The following is a 17,487-nucleotide window of genomic DNA, read 5'->3' as shown; positions in this document are numbered from 1 at the left end:
TATTTGAAGATACTTTGGATTTATTTTGTATAGGTCTATTTGTGATAATCCAACACAGATTCTAGTTGAGTGATGTCCTGATTCCAGTAACCAGGACTGGTGACCACTAATAAAATTTAACTCATCTTTTTAGAAAAGGAGGTCAATCATTGTAGTTAATTCATATTTTAACAAAGGACTCAGGTACATTTTTGCATAGGGTCATGTTGGTTTGGAGAGCTTCTCTGTCTTATCAAGTTGAAGTTCTTGGATACACTCTGGTTATTTTTGATGAATATTTATTGGATGATGTGAAAGCAAAAACAGAAATGGAGCATGATCGGTTTTTACAACACCAAAATTTGGTTGTCAGACTTCATGCTTGTGACTATTTGAACATTTTCATTTTCAGCTGTAGGAGTAAATTTCTGTTCAGCTTGTGCCGTTTACTCCCTTCCTTTTTTCGTTCTTCCCTTATGTCCTTGTTCACTCCCTTCCTTTGTTCCTGCCTTCCTTCCTTCCTTTTTTACTCTCCATGTTTGTTTCTTCCCTTCTTTATGTAACCGTTAGTTCAAAGTGTTGTGAAAGCTGCTCTTGTTTGTGGCTGTGAGTCTAATGGACAATGACTCAAAGTAAAGTATTTCTATTTCTGCTTGACTCATTAGATATGCTGTTACAATCACAAACTTCAAATAGAAGTGATGGAGCCGGTGAGTGGACTTTCCATCCAGGGAGTCAGCAAAGCCATCTCCGTGGGCGAGAAAAGGATGTATACGGCCGACATCGAGAAGGGGAATCCTGTTAGTTTCGTATGGACGTTTGAACTGACTCACCAGAAGGTCACACATGTGGGCAAACAGGTCTGACTCCTCACACTTGAAGCATTCTCAGATTTTAAAATTAGTGTCAGAACAGCACAGTCAATCCGCCAGGATGTTGACATTTATCTCAATGACCTCAGGTGCAATACGATGCAGAAAAGCCAGGCCTGTTGATCATTCTTCTGAGGGCTATAAACAACGTGAAAGATCAGAACATCACTGAGCACATACAAGTGCAGAACCGCATGAACTCCGCCGAGCTGTATGCGGTGCCGCAGGATACTTTTGTCAACAAGACAATCACCTTGATGGCCCATACTACGCCCACGTCCAGCCCAGTGGACTGCCTGTGGGACTTCGGGGACGGTTCTGTGAGAGTCGCCACCAACACAACCACCACCACTGTGCGCTACAGTCATCCAGGAAACTATTTGGTCCAAGTATGTACATCTCTATGTTATCTCTCCATTGATCAAATAAAACATTCAAACCCAATTATCCTTTCCACATTTTGTCACCTTACAGCCACAAGCTTCATTGAATTTTGGGGGATTTTACTGACAAAGTAGCACCTGATTGTGAAGGGGAAGTAAAATGATTCAATGTCATTTATATTTAATTGATTTTTCGTTTTTGTACATCACAAATTAACTTGAGTAAAGAAACTGCAACATCAGCAGGAGGAAAAGAATAAAATCTATGTAAAGATAGATAATTACACAAAATCAGGTTTGATAATTCAGACACCATCATAGTTTTCAAAAACTATGCCTTGTGACTTCAATGTAAAGATTATTCATTTGATTATGAAAGTACTGTCAAATAAACCCTCTCATTAATCTTCGAAGTTTCCTTCTTAAACCATTTTTGAGTTGTGGTTTTACTCCAAAATGGCTATTTATTATTTGCTTAAGCCAATAGCTCTCTAAGTAGAAATTTATCTTTTTTTGTAATCCTGGTCTATCCAAGTTACCCAAAGATAGTACCACAAATTGAAATTGTATTTTCCTTTTGAAGACTGGCTCCAGGACTTTGTGTATTTCTCTCCAAAATGAAACCACATGAGTTCAATCCCAAAAAATGTGAAAATGATTTGCTCATGTAGATCCACAGAGTCTCCAACAGTTGGCCCGGCATGAATATTTAGTCTTTTGGGCTGGTGTGCAAAAGTAGCGGATCATATTCCTCCAGCTGAATTCCCTCCAGCAGGGAGCGCCTGTTGTACTTCACTGTTGTCTACGGATTCCCTGTACTTTACGTCACATTGCCCTTTGTTTCCATTTTGCTTTTATATGCACTGTGTTATTTACCTGTAAAATTTGCAGTGATTACCAAATATAGCTTAGAGATATAGCATAGAAATTATATATTCTTAAATGCATTTTTGACAATATCAAAAATGTCTTCACTGATATTAGAAACGTTTTGCTCTTTTTTTCTTCCCTAAAACGTTTCCGATTTGTAAGTATCTAATCAAATCCAGATTCTGCAATCCAAATGTATCCCCAAGGTCCTGGAAGCTTGTCACTTTGTCCTCCCTTCATCAAAATCCAGTATGTCTTGAGACCTTTTTTTGACCATGACGGAAATGTTGACTCCGTTTCACCAGGTAGGAACTCTAAGTTGCTAATAGCACATTCAGATGGAAACTTTTGCCTGTTCTGTAAGCTCAAGCTCAAATTGGAAACAGTGCAAACAGAGTCCACTGGGGGATTCAAAATACACCTTATGTTGTTCTGTTTTAAAATAAAAACAAAGCATGATGGAGCAGCAACAACCTCTCATTTAAAAGGTTACTGGAAAGACAATTGGCCCTCTTGAAGAGAAAACTAATGACCACTTATTAATTAATCATTAGTCGAACGATAAGATCAATTAACTTTACATTACCTCGGGGCGTGCCGCGATGGCATAGGTGTTAGCGCGACCCATATTTGGAGGCCTCAAGATTCTCGACGCGGACATCGTGGGTTCGACTCCCGGACCCGGCGATCTTTGTCGCATGTCTTCTCCCCTCTCCATCCCCCTTTCCTGTCAGACTACTTTCATATAAGGGACACTAGAGCACACAAAAAGACCCCCTGGAGGGGTAAAAAAAACAACAACAAAAATTTTTTTTACATTACCTCATTCATTGACAACTTGCATGCCTAACGTCAACATTTGCTTGTATTATTTTATTTCTACTTCACAATTTTGTGCTTCTTTGAGTTGGTCTCATATAAAGTCTCAACAAACCACAATGAAGCTTGCTGTTACGTGTCAAAATCTTGAAGACTCCCAGGGGTGTGAATATTTTTTCAAGGTTCTTTTGGATAGTCATCGATTTCACAGCTACTGAATGGTAAAAACTTTACATCCTGTCATGCCTGCCTGTTCCCTGCCAGGTAAACTGCAGTAACCTGGTGAGCTTGGTTTTGGCCGAGGTGGAGGTAAACATCAGAGTGCTGGAGTGTGAGGAGCCAGAGGTGCAGATCTCTCAGTCCCGCCTGGTGGTCTGGCGCTCCCAGCCCATTTCAGTGGAAGCCAGCATGGACTTGAAGGGCTGCGTGCGCTACGGAGTTCAGTACCTCTGGCAGGTATTCTCAAAGTCAACCTGCGAAGACGAAATAATGAAAGAGAGACCTTTACCCCCCGCGCTGGAGTCTCGGTTTCCTCCCAGCCAAGCTGTCCGCCTGCCTGTGGAGGTGGATGTGCGGCGGCTACAGTTGCAGCTGCCAAAGATGGCTTTGGCAGCAGGGAACTACTGCTTAGTGTTTTCTCTGTCATACGAAGGCGTGCCGCTACGGAAAGCTGCCTGTCTGCAACTCAGTATAATGACTGCTAAGTGAGTACAAAATCACACGATTTAAGTTTATGCTTCTTCGGTTCTTATAGAGAACAAAATCTGCATGAAAGAGAAACGAGCTTGGCTCTGTGGCTTGATGATGCTCTTTTGGCATTCATGATCACAGCACACTTTAAAAGTGAATATGGAAAAACACAACATCAGAGTACTGGAGTCTGGATTAAGTGCCCAAAGGTCTTAATCCAGACCTTTGGGCACTTAAATAACTTAAAAACAACATTATATGTAGGAGAAAACATAAGATACAGAAACCCTTCAGCTGTGAGTTTGACAATGAGAAACAGCAAAAACAAGTCTATGATTTTAACTAAAATGTGCAAATTCATCATACTGTGATGAATCTGCACATTAGGCTTAATGTGAGCCTAATTCCTTATCAAACCACATCCATGCAATATACATATTCATCTATTGAAATTAAAAATTTCCAATCACCCTTGCAGCAACATGTTTGCAGCTTGTCTGCTATTTTACTGACATTTTAATTCATCTTTCTTATCAGGTTGAAGCCCATTATTGAAGGAGGAACCCGCCGGGTGTGGTCCAGGACGCGGGACCTGCAGCTCAGTGCAGAGCAATCCTACGACCCCAACATGGACCTAGACAACCAATCTCTGCTGCGTTACTTCTGGGAGTGTGAAAGTACCTCTAAGGTATCTTACTGACTCACCTGACTGTGTCATGTTGGCAGAGTGCTAATTAACAAACAGAGCGAAAGCTATTGTTGGGTTTCAGATGACGTAGCACCGACGTCACCCAATGCACATGGAGGGCAGGAAGTAAATGCAGCCCATTTATTTCTGTTGATCCAGCATCAAAATGTCTAAAGTCTGTGTCCTGTATGGTTGTTTCAACCGTTCTAATAGAGAAAATAAATAAACGTTATTTTCGTATTTCGAAGGTAGTTGGTCACAAGGGAGTTACATTTTTAAAAAACTTACCAAAAAAGAGGAGAAAAGTGGATCAATAATCTACAGCTAAAAACAGATGGTGTGAAAACTAACAATGCCAGAGTTTGCAGCGCCTGCTTTCTAACAGGTAATGATCGCATAGTTTAAGTAGTATTTTCAGATATTTTATTGGACAGTTACTAAGAAGGACAAGCATTCTTATGTAAGGTGAGATATATTATTTTTGTGCCCTAGTTGTCCTCAGAGTGCTAATGTTGTTAGCAGCTAGCTCAGTGCCGAGTCACGGACAGAAAATATAATGTTCATTCAGTGGGACTTTCATGGTAAAAAAAAAAAAAGTCTAAATAAATTAAATATAACCTCCCCAGGCATACAGTCACAGTAAGCTGTGACTACTCCCCACATGGTTCGTGTCTGGCCACGAACAGACACAAACATGGGGTTTCTGTAGATCGGTAAGAATAGTTGACCTACATTGGACCTTAATCCAGTGTCCTACAACGACTCAACATTAACATAAAACTCCAGCATGAATTTGTGTTTACAGAAGCTAAATAAATGATTTACCGGCAGCTCATAGAAATAACCTGGGTTAGTTTGTTGTTAGCTATTACATCGTTATCATAGACTAATTACTTAAAATAGCACAACTCACTACTCACCCAGCAGAAACAAGTAGACAGTCATTTAATGCTTCTTTTGATCCTAAATCCTTGACCCAACTTAAATGATTGTTTTCCCCAGGCTGTTGAAAACTTTCTTCTGGCTCGTATAATATGAACTCTGCAGCTCCAGATAGTTAGTTGTGTGGCTCGCCTCAACAGTGAGGATTAATGCGCAGTAAATTTATTCTCACATCTCTTTACCTTCTCCTTCCTTTGAATCTTTAACTTAAACCACAGGAACAACAGATTTGAATTGTCAAACAAGTTAAACTTTTATTTAACTTTGTCTTCTAAGGACAAAGAATAACAAAGCAGAGCTGTGACGGGCGGTAAAGCATGCTTTGGGTAAACAGCTCCCTGCAAAGCAGCATTGACGTCAAACAGAGAAAATGTCTGTCAGTGCATCTCTTAAACGTCCATTGTTGAAGGGTCTGTGTTGATTTTATGTTTTTCACAAACACTGCTGCCCTGGCGGAGGGCGGCGTGACGCATTAAGCTTCAGCAGCAGAAAATGAGAAGGGTGTGTCCAGCAAAATGGAGCTATATGTCCATTATGTAAATACTGTGTTTTATTTTTAGATGTTGTGAACACTAACAGGTCAAGTGTTCAATTGGTTTTGCACCAATTCTTGTAGAGTTGTGAATTTGCTCGCTGCTCTCTGGATCAGGCATTTAAAGGGTCACATAACTGTTTAGAGATAAACTCAGCATTCCTCAGCCCGTGCTTTTGCTCCCCACCCTTGACAATTACACAGTCCACATCAACAGTATCACACACATTCGCACGCAGGCGCAAACACACAGCAGGCATGGCAGCAGATAGAGGGGAGGAAGAGTTTGATGTCACTCAGAGAGTTTCAGTGCATCAAGGCAAACCATTATTTCTCAATCTGTAATTCTGCCTCTTCTCTCTTGGAGAGTGTTACCTTATCCCAGTCAGTGCTCCTGTTTGTATTTAAACAAATGTAATGAAGCCATCTTCTGTTCCCAGGGTCCGGAGCACTGCTCCAGCCTGCACTTCAGCCTGGGTACGGATCCGGTGTTGGGAGTCTCCGGCTCGGAGCTGGAGGCAGGCGTCGAGTACACCTTCAAACTAACCATCAGCAAAGATGGCATGGCACCAGAGTCCACTACTCAGACTGTGAGTCCACACAAAACGTCCTCCATGCCGAGAAGGATCAGTTTTTTTTATGCTGTGATGAGTGATCAATAGATGTGGAGGACCAATCCTGCCATAATTAAAAAGAAAACAATATCTGAGCAAGAAATGTAAAAATGAAAGATGGAAATAATTAGGTTTAGTGAAATCTGTTTGGTAAAAAAAAAAAAAAATCCAAAAGGAGAAAATATTTCGATGTTTAAGAGATAAAAGAAGAGTCAAATCATTTTAAAATTATATTTTTAGGGGTGAAAAACATGTTTTAAATATATTTGGGTGGTAATTAATATGAAAGAAAAAAGGGTGTGTGATAAATAAATAAAAAGAAAACTATACCATTGAAGAAAGAAGTGACTGAAAACTTGGTTTAAATAAAAAAATATGCTAAAAAAGCACAGAAATAAATTAGAAAACTTAAAAATTGAAATAGAAACATACATTTAAACCTAATTAATTGATCAATTGCTATGTAAATCTTTTCATTGTTTTGTTGCATTTAATGACACACTCATTTATTTCTGAGTTATTCATTCCTAATTATGGTACGAGTGGCCCTCCATAAATATGAACCTTTTTCCACGTAAAAGTAGAAAATCTATGTTTTGATAAACCACATTTTCTGATTGCGATCGCTCTGTATTTGCAACAGGTGCTTGTGCAGAGCGGCGACATTCCCATGGTGTATCTGGAGTGTGTGTCCTGTAAGGCCCAGTCCATTTACGAGGTCAGCCAGAACTCGTTTGTCTCCCTTAAAGGAACCTGCACCAACTGCCAGGGCTCTCAACGAGGGGTAAACACACACACACACACACACACACACGCACACATCAATTGAAGGCACAGTGTTTATGTGTGTGGCTGTCCATTTCCTGTCAGAGTGAAGTCAGCGTTTCCAGGTCCTTCTCTTCCTTCTTACGTCTTCTCTTTGGATTTTTGTGCAGATGTGTGTTTGTGTGTGCGAGGTAAATGAGGTCATTGAAATCCTGAGTGGAGCCAGAGAGGATATGTTATGTCCAAACTAACACAAGGAAACCATTGGTCGAGTTGCTGGAGGTCAGGCAGTCCAAACCAGCTGGCTGCTGTCGGCTGCACAATAATATGGTTCAATTCTTAAACGCAGCTTTGGGTTCTGTTCTGTATAGAGAAAGAAAAACTGCATTTGTTGTTATTGGCATAAGTCTGAATCAGCCTGGATGTAAAACAGATCTGTTTTCGCACGAGCTCTGTGTCTCTCGGGGTTCCTACAAAGTCTTGAAAAATAATAGAATATGATTGGCGTATTTCCCACTGAATTATGATGAAAGCATAAAATATTAGATTGTATTTACAGTCTTTAGTCCATATATACTCTTAAATGGTGCATCCATCCATTGATGTTTCCAAACACAGGTGTTTATTCAGCCAACTTTTTAATAACTTGAAACATTTGCAACTTTCTACTCACTGTCCAACAATTTAAAGAGAAAAAAGTTTTAACTTTCACCCATTTTTAATTAATAATAATTATAATCTTTATTGTCCACAGATGTGGAAATTTGCCTTTGGCTTCACATGGTGGTTAAAAAACATAAAACGCCCACAACACATAATATGAACAAAACCACAATAACGTCCCAGAGATTACTGGGATAAATGAGTTCTCGTAAATGTTCTTGGTTTCTCTTACATTCCCTTACAGAGGGAAGCTTAACAAATTCCTTAAACTGTGGATGACTTAAGTCAGTTCAATTAAGTTTCTTTCATACAGCCCAAATTTACAACAAATGTCATCTCGAGCCACTTTATAAAAAAATTATTTAAATTCATTCACGCTTACATTCCAATTAATCCCAGTTATCAAACAGTACAGTAAGCTCAGTTAATTTTTCAAAGTTGTTTGAAGTTTCTAAGGAAAGTCACCCACAATTTCTTGGCCCTTTTTTGCCTTTTGTGCAAATCTCCTAGCATCCTTTGCTCAGAGAGAAGGGTGATGATGTGTTTATTGCTTAAATATTGTTAAACTATTCCTTAAATCTGTAACAACGGAAAGTATTGCCTTTAAATAATCAGCTTATATACCACCCACGCAGCTTTTCCCCCACCCGTATGAATCATTCACATGACTAACTGCTTGCATCTGTCACTTCTGCTTCCAAATATTTGGTTTATATCAATCTGCTCATAGCAATCTGATCGTCAAGAAAATATCTGAAAAATATATTTGTACGTCTTGTCATATGTTTTTCATTATAATTTTGAGGTGTTGGCCAACATTTCTTTGTGCCGCTAATGTTTGCTCTCCCTCCGTTGCGTTCAGCGCTGGAGCGCCATGACGCTGCGCAACGAGACTCTGGTCCTGGACTCGTCCTCCACCACCACTGGGAGTGACGGCACGAACCTGGTGCTGCGGCAGGGAGTCCTGAGAGACAAAGACTCCTATATCTTCACGCTGCATGTGACTGACAGCAGTTTGGATGGTGAGGGAGCTGCGTCTATCATACTGCACCACAACATGCCCCCAGAAGGCGGGGAGTGTCACCTGACAGGAGCAGGGGAGGCGGGAGTACTCTACGGGGACGGATGGAGGATCCGGACGTTGCTGGACCGGGTCCATTTCAACTGCTCAGGTAGGACTGACATTAACATCTAACTGGTTTTTCACCATTTAGTGTTATATAACCCAGTAAATATGTTAGCGTTCTCTTTGTGCACAGGGTACAGTGATCTGGGCGTCTCAGAAACCCCGTTCCTGTACAGCCTGCTGGTGACGCGCTGCAGAGAGGATTACTGTGAGGATTTCTGCATCTACAAAGGCAGCAACCCGGAGCACTCAGCCTTCCTGCCACCGGGCTTCCGCTCAGCTCGACACCGTGTGTCCGTGTCCATCACAGTGGAGGACCACCAGGGTGCTGCCAACCTCGCACTTAACAAGTAACTGATACTTATGCTATGTTTTTAGACTGGGTGATGTGCTCTATCCTCCTGGTTTTAGTGAGAACACAAGCAGCAGCGTTCTGGATCAGCTGCAGGTGTCTGGGTGATTTTTTTTAACAGACATGTAAAGACACTGTTCTAGTGATCAATGGGACTAAAGATAAATGTCCTAGAATCCTAGAAATGATCTTCAGGTGATAGAAGACTGACTTTGTAACTGTCTTTATGTGTCAGAGTACATCCCTCCCCCCAGATTCCAGACCTGATCTCTAGTTTCAAGCTGTAATAACTGAAGCTGTGAGCTGACTCTAGATTGTTCCTCTTTAGGCCCAAAGATAATAACTTCAGTTTTGTTTCTGTTCAGCTGGAGAAAGTTCAATCAAGCCAAACCAACTGTTGACAGATATTTATTAGAGACATGCAACCATGATGTATTATAGCAGACTATGAGTAATATATAGAAACTTCATTAGTTCTCAAATAGAAACAAAACGTCTGCGGCAGAACAAAAGACTCCTTGGGCCTAACCTACTAAACTAATGAAATGGCGAGACTGAAGCATCGATTTGTTCTGCGTTTTCATCCAGGACCATTGAGGTTGTGCTGCCAGATCTTCCTCCTGAGTACAGCAGTCTTCCTCACTGGCTGTCTGAGATCACCGACAGCAAACTGAAGAGGCTGCTAGAGCAGGGAGACTCCCAAAGGGTCAGAGAGTTATCGCTGGCACTCATTACAGTGCTGAATGAGGTAAGGAACCCCTGTTCACCCAGAACTCCTAGACATGCCTGCATGCCCAACCACACCATCCGTGTCTGTGCTTTGTTTTTCATTAGTATGAACAAACCAGGGTGTCTTCACGCGTGTCTCGAGACGAGCGTGACTACAGAGTTAGAGTCCGCAGCAACATCACCAGAGCGCTGACTGCTCTCGACCTGAACACCGTCAGCGACATCCAGCAGACGTCTGCCGCCTTGGCTCAATGCACGGTGAGCTGTGTGAGATTAGACGGGTGTGAGAGGTACAAAAAGAGCAAGAATGAATAGAGGGGAAAAATTGTGGTTTCTGTGTGCTTTTTTTTTTAAGGCCGTGAGTCGAGAGTTCATCTGTGAGGAGTGTCAGAACAGCACGCTAAGCAAGCTGGAGTCAATGCTGGAGATCCTGCAGACGGACACCAAGCAAGGCACGGTCCCCCCGACAGAGATAGCCGATAACATCCTAAACATCATGGGTGAGTGAGAGTTTAAGTCTAAAGAGATTTTGTTTTTCAAGAATCATTTCAATACAATAATAATTTTGCAATAAAAGTCTGAAGAGATTGTTACGAAGAATCCAAAGGAAACATGTGGAAGGAGCTGGTCAGCCGAGATTGTTTGACCTATCTAATTTCTTCTCTCATCAGGTGACCTGATCCATCAGGTCAGCCAGTCGGCCTCCCATTTTAACTTCCAGCCCGGCTATGTGGATGCACCTTCTCCCTCCTCCACCTCCTCCTCCTCTTCATCGTCATCTGCTGATCATGATAACAGCCTGATGGACGCCCCAGCCTCCTCCCTGGAAACTCATCCTCTGCGCGTGGCGGCAAAGGCCTACAGCCTGTCCTCCGTCCTCATGCTGATCCTCATGCACACCCGGGTGCTCAACGAGGAGCCTCTCGTCCTCAGAGGGGCCGAGATAGCCGCCACAGGCAAACTGGCCGACCCCCAGAGTCTCCTCTGCTACCATGGCAACGGCAGTCCAGGTTTGCTTGTGTTTTTAGTCTGTTAGGAACGTGCGATTGGGCTAAATTAATATTTTTTTAAAAATAAATACCAGAAGACTATTCGTGAAAATAAAATGTATGTGTGTAGTTTGGTATATGATTATGTTGATTTTTATAAAATATTAATTATTTATCACTTGCATTTTACTTATTTCTGTATAAAAACCATCGGCACAAAATTACTAAGTAGAATTTGTTTTTATCAGAAAGGTCAACAATATTGAATAATCAAAAAAGTATAACCAATGGGAACTGTTTGGTTTTAAATGCCAAAGTCCTTCACCCCACTAATTTCCACATTTTTCCGAGTGTTTCTAATGTTTTGTCACATAACAAACACAAACTAAATACATTCTTCAGTAGGATGTTGTGGTCCACTCAGTTTATTTAAATAGTGTCAACTTCACAACAAATGTCATCGCAAGACAGAGGTCTAAATTATACATAGGATTAGAGTACTGGTGCAGAGAAACACATAATACAACAGTCATAGTAAAGCGCAAAGTCAATTTACTGTGCTAATACTTCAATGCAAAATGTTTACAGTTTGGGCTTAATTACTGCTCTGAGTGTGTTGTTTTTTCAGCAAATGGCCTTATTTTGAGTCAGAATACTCCAGTTAAGAATTAATCAATTGCTAAATTAGTTGATGATTTTTTTAAATAATCAATTCATCACGATGAATCCTATCATTTCAGCCCTACACTCTACCTTATAGACGTGACAAGATTGTTGAATTTTTGAAGGCAAGCAGTAACAAATCCTGGTTCTTGTTTGAGACAAGCCATGTAGGCAGAGATAGGCAGACATGTGGATGAATGTCCTCTGGTCAGATCACACCAAAGGTGAAAGTTTTCTGCTCATCTTTATAGCTGGTTCTAGAGATGCTCTACATCCTCATTGTGTCCAAACATTTCCACTGATCCTTTCCTCTTCTTCCAGAATGTGAGCGGTTCTCCATCCCCCGAGCTTTTAACCAAAGCCTCGGCAGAGCTGCTGCAGGAAACAGCATCTTGCAGCTACTTTTTCAGGTAATATCACCAAATGATGAAAACTACTGAGTTATGTTCAAGATGAACGGTGTCTTTAGAGCAAGACCTCATAATCATGCTGACAGAGTGTTTCATTAGCTGCGCAGTTTGACTTCTTGAAGCGGATCAACTTTACACTGTGGCGTTCTTTTGAAGTTTCACTTTGCCTCCGCTCTTCTCTTCCATCACCCGTTTCCCCCAGGTGGAGTCCAACCCCTTCCCTTTCAACTACATCTCCAATTATCCCGTCTCCACCGAGGTGGCGTCCATGGAGTTTCGCACCGAAAACGGCACCCACATCCCGATCTCTGGGCTCGACGACAGCATGGCCATCACGGTTGCTATTAGCAACAGCAGCAGCAGCGGGGACGCAGGCGCTGAGGGTCCTGGGGTTGCTGGAGTTCCCTCAGCCGCAGCGGTAAACATCAGCCGCTGCGACTCGGTGGTGGTCAGAGTCAGCGCAGGAAACAGCAACAGACAGGCTGGCCTGTTTGTCCAGCTCAACTTCACCTCAATCGAAGGTGAGCAACTACTTACTGTGCAGAAACAAAGCAACATGTTGAAGCTTTTATAAGTCATAAGTTCACCTTTGTGTTAAAATGAAGGAGCACATTCGGCCAGAATATAAAAGCATAAATAATTTTTTGTTGTTGTTGTTTTTCATTGTTTTTTTCATTCACTATGTGTCCAAACTGCAGTTTTCCTTGGTGGATAAATAAATAGTAATTTCATGTTTCTCTACATTTTGTGCTTTCATTTTAGTTTCATAGTAAGTGGGATCTCAAACATGCAGGACCTATTAAAAAAAAATTTATTCCAATAAACTTGACTGAAGACATTTTTTCCAGGAAAAGAGACAACTTTTTCTGTTTCATAAAAGTATTGCACGTTTTGTTGATTGTTGAGGAAGCAAAAATAACATATTTTACAAAATATTTTTTGTATTTTTGACTTTTGTCAATTGTGCACACAAGAACCTTATACTAAGTGATTAGTATAATTACTTAGCTGAGTAGACCTTACTCAGCTGTTTTCCGTGTAATAAAACAACTCGGACTGAGTATCCCAAAGCACTTTTATTCCAATAGCCTTTGTGCCCATTATGACTTGATGCATTATTTTTATTGTCTTTAATTTTATGTGCGTTTTAGATGTGAGCGATTTTACTGTTTTGTTTTGACTTCTATTCCTTGATTTGTCTTGGTTTTGTAAAGCACTTTAGGCAAACATGGTTTTTAAAATGTGCTGTGTAAACAAATTGGATTAATTTGGATATTGATACTGTCCAAATGTTTGCTTTTAATTAAAATTTTTCTTATTTTTATGTCAGTATTTTGATTGCATGGTTGCATTTGTTTTTCCTTCTCAGATGCAAACAAGAGAGACGAAGATGAAAAAGCGGAGGAGGAGCCGTTCCTGAACGCCTACCTCCATTCCCACGAGGAACCCAACGAGTTCAACTGCACGGACAGGAAGCGCATCACTCTCAGTATGACCAGAGGGCAAGACCACAGGAAGTACACCTTCTTCCTGTCACCAGAGTAAGAGTTTCTGAATCTTAGAAATTAGTTTGCTCTCATCTGAATTAGGTTGTGGTTCTGAACTGTTCCACAAAAAAAGAGAAACTCTGATGTTGGTTCTTTTAGTGAAGCCAGAGTTTTCTGATAGAAAAGGCATCAACTAAACGCAAACATATTGCTGCCATATTTGGGCTGTCAGGACAAAATTCAATTGGGATACCAATTCTGAAAACTGATTATCAATCAATCAGTTATTTATTTTGTTTCTTTATTATTAAATAATGCTGGGCTTTATGGAGTCTATCTGACTGATGATGATGTCACTGACCGGCAGAGTGGGTTTGTGTGGTATTTAAAATATGGTATCCTATGTTTGACAGCTTGCAACAGACAAGTATATCTCCGTATGTTGATCACTCCTTGATTCATAGTATTGATTTTTGATCTTCTCTGATAAATTTGCGTTTGTTTTGACCAGATCCTACGACACCACTCAGGATTACTTCATCAATGTAAGCATGCCCTGCGGCCCTGATTCTCAGCCTGCCCGTGTTCGCCTGGAGGTCGGGGTGTTTGCCGTTCTCTGTCAGTACTTCAGCGAGGCCGAGAAGCAGTGGAGGACGGACGGGATGGTGCCGCTGGCAGAGACCAACTTCAGCAGAGCCGTCTGCCGCACAAGACACCTCACATCGTTTGCCGTGGGCCTGTTTGTGCCGACCAATGCCGTTAGCTTTAAAATGCCAGTAAGTACCACCCAAAAAAAAAAAAAAAAAGCTTTTTACGTGACAGGTGTTGAAGAAGCAACCCAAATGTACGCCTTCTTGTATATTTTAGGAGCGTTCAGGTGCACCGAGCCTGATTGTTCTGCTGGTGTGCATACTGGGCTTGCTCAGCTACATTGTGGCAGCAGCCATCTTGCACAAGTTGGACCAGCTGGATCTTCGCCGAGCGGGTGTGGTTCCACTCTGCGGCCAGAACGGGAGCTTCAAATACGAGATCCAGGTCAAAACGGGCTGGAGCCGAGGGGCGGGTGAGGCAGAAAATCATTCCTACTAAAACAGTTGAACTCAGTATTCATAAATAAAACTTTATCCATAGATATCAGTGCTGGTCAGAAGTAACATACAATTGTCAGTGGAATGATAATTTGCAACTTTTGTTAATAGTGGCCTGCCATAGCGATACCTAGGAGAGCATTGAAATGATTCTACGCAAATTTTAGCACACTGAATGGAATAATTTTACACACCATTTATTCTCAATGGTGTGTAATTCTCTACATACCATTGAGTACAGGTTGGCTAAGTTTAGCATTGATGCTAAATTTTAGCATTTTAAACCCTGATTTGGATCCAACCGACAGCCACAGTTTATGTTTTGTAAACATAAGCTCTTTCGAAATAGCTTAAGTTGTATAAGATAAGAAGTATTTCAAAAGAGCAGAAGAAATCTTATGTATTTTGAACAATAACAATATTTGTTGTTAATCTGTTGCTAAGAGATGAGTGTGCTTTCTGGCAGCGAAGTGTAACGAAGTAAACATCTGATTTTTACTTTTGAAAAAGTAAAAATCAGAAGGCAGTGTGTTAACATCAACACAAACATTAGCAGGCAGTGCCTTTTGCCTATCCTTTTCCCTAAAATAAGGTTTTTCACAAAAAAAAGTGCAAAACATTACTTACAAAACTAAACTTTAAGGTCATCCCTTGAGGAATCTGAGCAGAAAATAGTAATTATCCAGTGCAGTAAGAGCAGTGAATGAGTTAAAATGAGCTAAATGCTAGCTAAAATACAGACATGTGGGGTATTGCTAGCATGTTGACCTCCATGTAGAGTGCAAACAGCAGATTATCATTAACGAATTTAAATGAAGTTTACTGTTTGATCAAATATCCAGCCTGAACTGTGAAAGAAGTGTGTTAAAGGCCACCGGAAGTGTGTGTGTCAACAAACATTGAACCTTTATTGTTTAGCTTTCATGTGGATTAAGGGAAAATCAACAACAAATTAAAACTTGTGCACACAAATCTCACTTAATTAACAAATTAGTGAACCTCTGACCAGTGCGGGATGTGACTCTACAAATTGCACTATTTTAGTAAAATCCCTTTTCTGTCCGTACAGGTACGACAGCTCATGTAGGAATCAGCCTGTATGGACGTGAGAGCCGCAGCGGACACCGCCATCTTGACAACAAAGGAGCGTTCACGCGTAATGCTCTCGATATCTTTCACATCGCCACGGACACCAGCCTGGGCAGCGTGTGGAAGATCCGGATTTGGCACGACAACAAAGGTAAAGTAGTAGAAGAAGGCTTCTGTCTAAATATCACTCCATCATTAAAACCTGTTTTATGAATCTGTTGCAACCGTTACTCACTGCTGCCTCCGCAGGCCTGTCCCCGGCGTGGAGGCCACAGTACGTGTTGGTCAAAGACCTGCAGACTGAAAGCAGCTACTACTTCCTGGTTGAGGAGTGGCTGTCAGTTGACAATGAAACAACCAGAGGACGAGTGGAGATCGAAGTGGAGGCCACGGGTGAGTACCGAACATCTAAAAGGCTGCCTGGCGTCATCGGTTGGCTCATGTCAACATATTTGCTCCTGTTCACCCAGAGGAGGCTGTGCTTCGTCGCCTGCCTCAACTCCTGAGGTCTGAGCTGCAGAGGGCGCTGTGTGAGAGTCACCTTTGGCTGTCTCTGTGGGAGAGGCCCCCTCGCAGCCCCTTCACCCGCCTGCAGAGAGCCACATGCTGTGCTGTGTTGCTGCAGCTCATCCTGCTGGCAAACACCCTGTGGTACAGTATTGTAGTGGACAAAAGGCACAGGTGTGTGAGATTTCCATCCTGTTAAATCCACGCAGGAAACGTTTTCATATTTATGCTACAGCCACAAACTTCAGTTCATTTTACTGGGATATTGTGAAATGTATCAATAGACAAAATAATTAGGTGGAAGAAAACAAATCAAAATGTGAAAACTCTGTTATACTGACACCCCTAAATGAAATCCAGTGCAATTAGTTAAAAGTCAGAAGTCACTTCAGCAGATTATAACTGTGTAACTAACTTAATCTCATAGTAAATCCATGTTTTCTTTGACGACCTCAGATGTTTGTTAGAGAACATTAGTGAACAAACAGCATCAAAAAGACCAAGGAGCACAGCAGCCATGACAGCATGCCAGATGTTACATGTTTCAGAAAAGTAACACTCGAAACTCAGGAGGAGTGGACTCAAGAGGTCTTGATACAAATGCGCGGCAAAACTTTCCAGATTTTTATTTGTAGAAAACCATATATTATTTTCTATGATTTCTGTAAAAAAAACTTTGAGGCTGTAAATATAAAAAGTTCAAAGGGCCGATGTGGAAACGCGTTTACACCCATTGATTTCATCTCCTCCTGCAGCCAGAGGGCGGTGTCCCAGCATTCCTCGCTGAGCGGAGAGACGCTAGCAGCCGGTGTGGTGGCCTGTCTGACCGTCTATCCCCTCTACCTGCTGGTCTTCACTGTGTTCAGAATGAGCCGCAGCAAGGTGCAGTACCGCTAGCACCAACCACGTTCCTGTTCCCTGCTTCGACACAGAAAGCTCAGAGCTGACGTGTTTGCGTGTGTCTCCAGTCTGTGACCGTGGAGCAGGTGTCGTCACAAGTGGATCAGGAGTCGGTTGAGATCGATGACCTCCTGGAAGACTCTATGGGAGGAAGTTCTTTCCTCTTTTTCAACGGAGAGGTGAAGTTTACTCTGAAACTTAGAAGTTTATTGAATAAATAAACTGTTTTATGGGTGCGTTAATCTGTCTGTACGCCTCTGTTTCTCAGACCAACTCGGAGGAAACAAACGTGGATCTGCCTTCTCCATCAATCAAGAGGTGAACTAATCT

The 17,487-nt window shown here is 41.6% G+C and overlaps 1 protein-coding gene and 1 long non-coding RNA gene across 2 annotated transcripts in view; one reads left to right on the top strand and one right to left on the bottom strand.

Annotated features, from left to right (window-relative positions):
- Nucleotides 1-17,487, top strand: part of pkd1a (polycystic kidney disease 1a) — a 71,633-nt gene that overhangs the window by 40,472 nt on the left and 13,674 nt on the right. The window contains exons 19-41 of the mRNA XM_028017602.1: nucleotides 645-839; nucleotides 941-1,240; nucleotides 3,188-3,627; nucleotides 4,151-4,301; nucleotides 6,216-6,365; nucleotides 7,033-7,173; nucleotides 8,680-8,989; nucleotides 9,077-9,293; nucleotides 9,884-10,043; nucleotides 10,130-10,282; nucleotides 10,380-10,524; nucleotides 10,696-11,034; nucleotides 11,998-12,086; nucleotides 12,289-12,607; nucleotides 13,456-13,627; nucleotides 14,085-14,349; nucleotides 14,441-14,636; nucleotides 15,731-15,901; nucleotides 16,000-16,143; nucleotides 16,221-16,431; nucleotides 17,013-17,139; nucleotides 17,226-17,336; nucleotides 17,426-17,475. Of these exons, the coding sequence (XP_027873403.1) occupies nucleotides 645-839; nucleotides 941-1,240; nucleotides 3,188-3,627; nucleotides 4,151-4,301; nucleotides 6,216-6,365; nucleotides 7,033-7,173; nucleotides 8,680-8,989; nucleotides 9,077-9,293; nucleotides 9,884-10,043; nucleotides 10,130-10,282; nucleotides 10,380-10,524; nucleotides 10,696-11,034; nucleotides 11,998-12,086; nucleotides 12,289-12,607; nucleotides 13,456-13,627; nucleotides 14,085-14,349; nucleotides 14,441-14,636; nucleotides 15,731-15,901; nucleotides 16,000-16,143; nucleotides 16,221-16,431; nucleotides 17,013-17,139; nucleotides 17,226-17,336; nucleotides 17,426-17,475 (4,556 nt within the window). The remainder of the gene's footprint in view (nucleotides 1-644; nucleotides 840-940; nucleotides 1,241-3,187; nucleotides 3,628-4,150; nucleotides 4,302-6,215; nucleotides 6,366-7,032; nucleotides 7,174-8,679; nucleotides 8,990-9,076; nucleotides 9,294-9,883; nucleotides 10,044-10,129; nucleotides 10,283-10,379; nucleotides 10,525-10,695; nucleotides 11,035-11,997; nucleotides 12,087-12,288; nucleotides 12,608-13,455; nucleotides 13,628-14,084; nucleotides 14,350-14,440; nucleotides 14,637-15,730; nucleotides 15,902-15,999; nucleotides 16,144-16,220; nucleotides 16,432-17,012; nucleotides 17,140-17,225; nucleotides 17,337-17,425; nucleotides 17,476-17,487) is intronic.
- On the bottom strand, nucleotides 3,842-13,558 carry LOC114144689 (uncharacterized). The gene is made up of 3 exons (XR_003595520.1): nucleotides 13,548-13,558; nucleotides 6,739-6,744; nucleotides 3,842-3,989 (listed from the first exon to the last, which is right to left on the bottom strand). It is a non-coding gene; the product is annotated as an uncharacterized LOC114144689 (long non-coding RNA).

This window comes from Xiphophorus couchianus, chromosome 5 (genome assembly GCF_001444195.1).
Source record: "Xiphophorus couchianus chromosome 5, X_couchianus-1.0, whole genome shotgun sequence".
In the NCBI taxonomy this organism is placed as follows: domain Eukaryota; kingdom Metazoa; phylum Chordata; class Actinopteri; order Cyprinodontiformes; family Poeciliidae; genus Xiphophorus; species Xiphophorus couchianus.
Note: the sequence above shows the minus strand (reverse complement) of the source record. Positions and strands in the feature narration are given on the sequence as shown.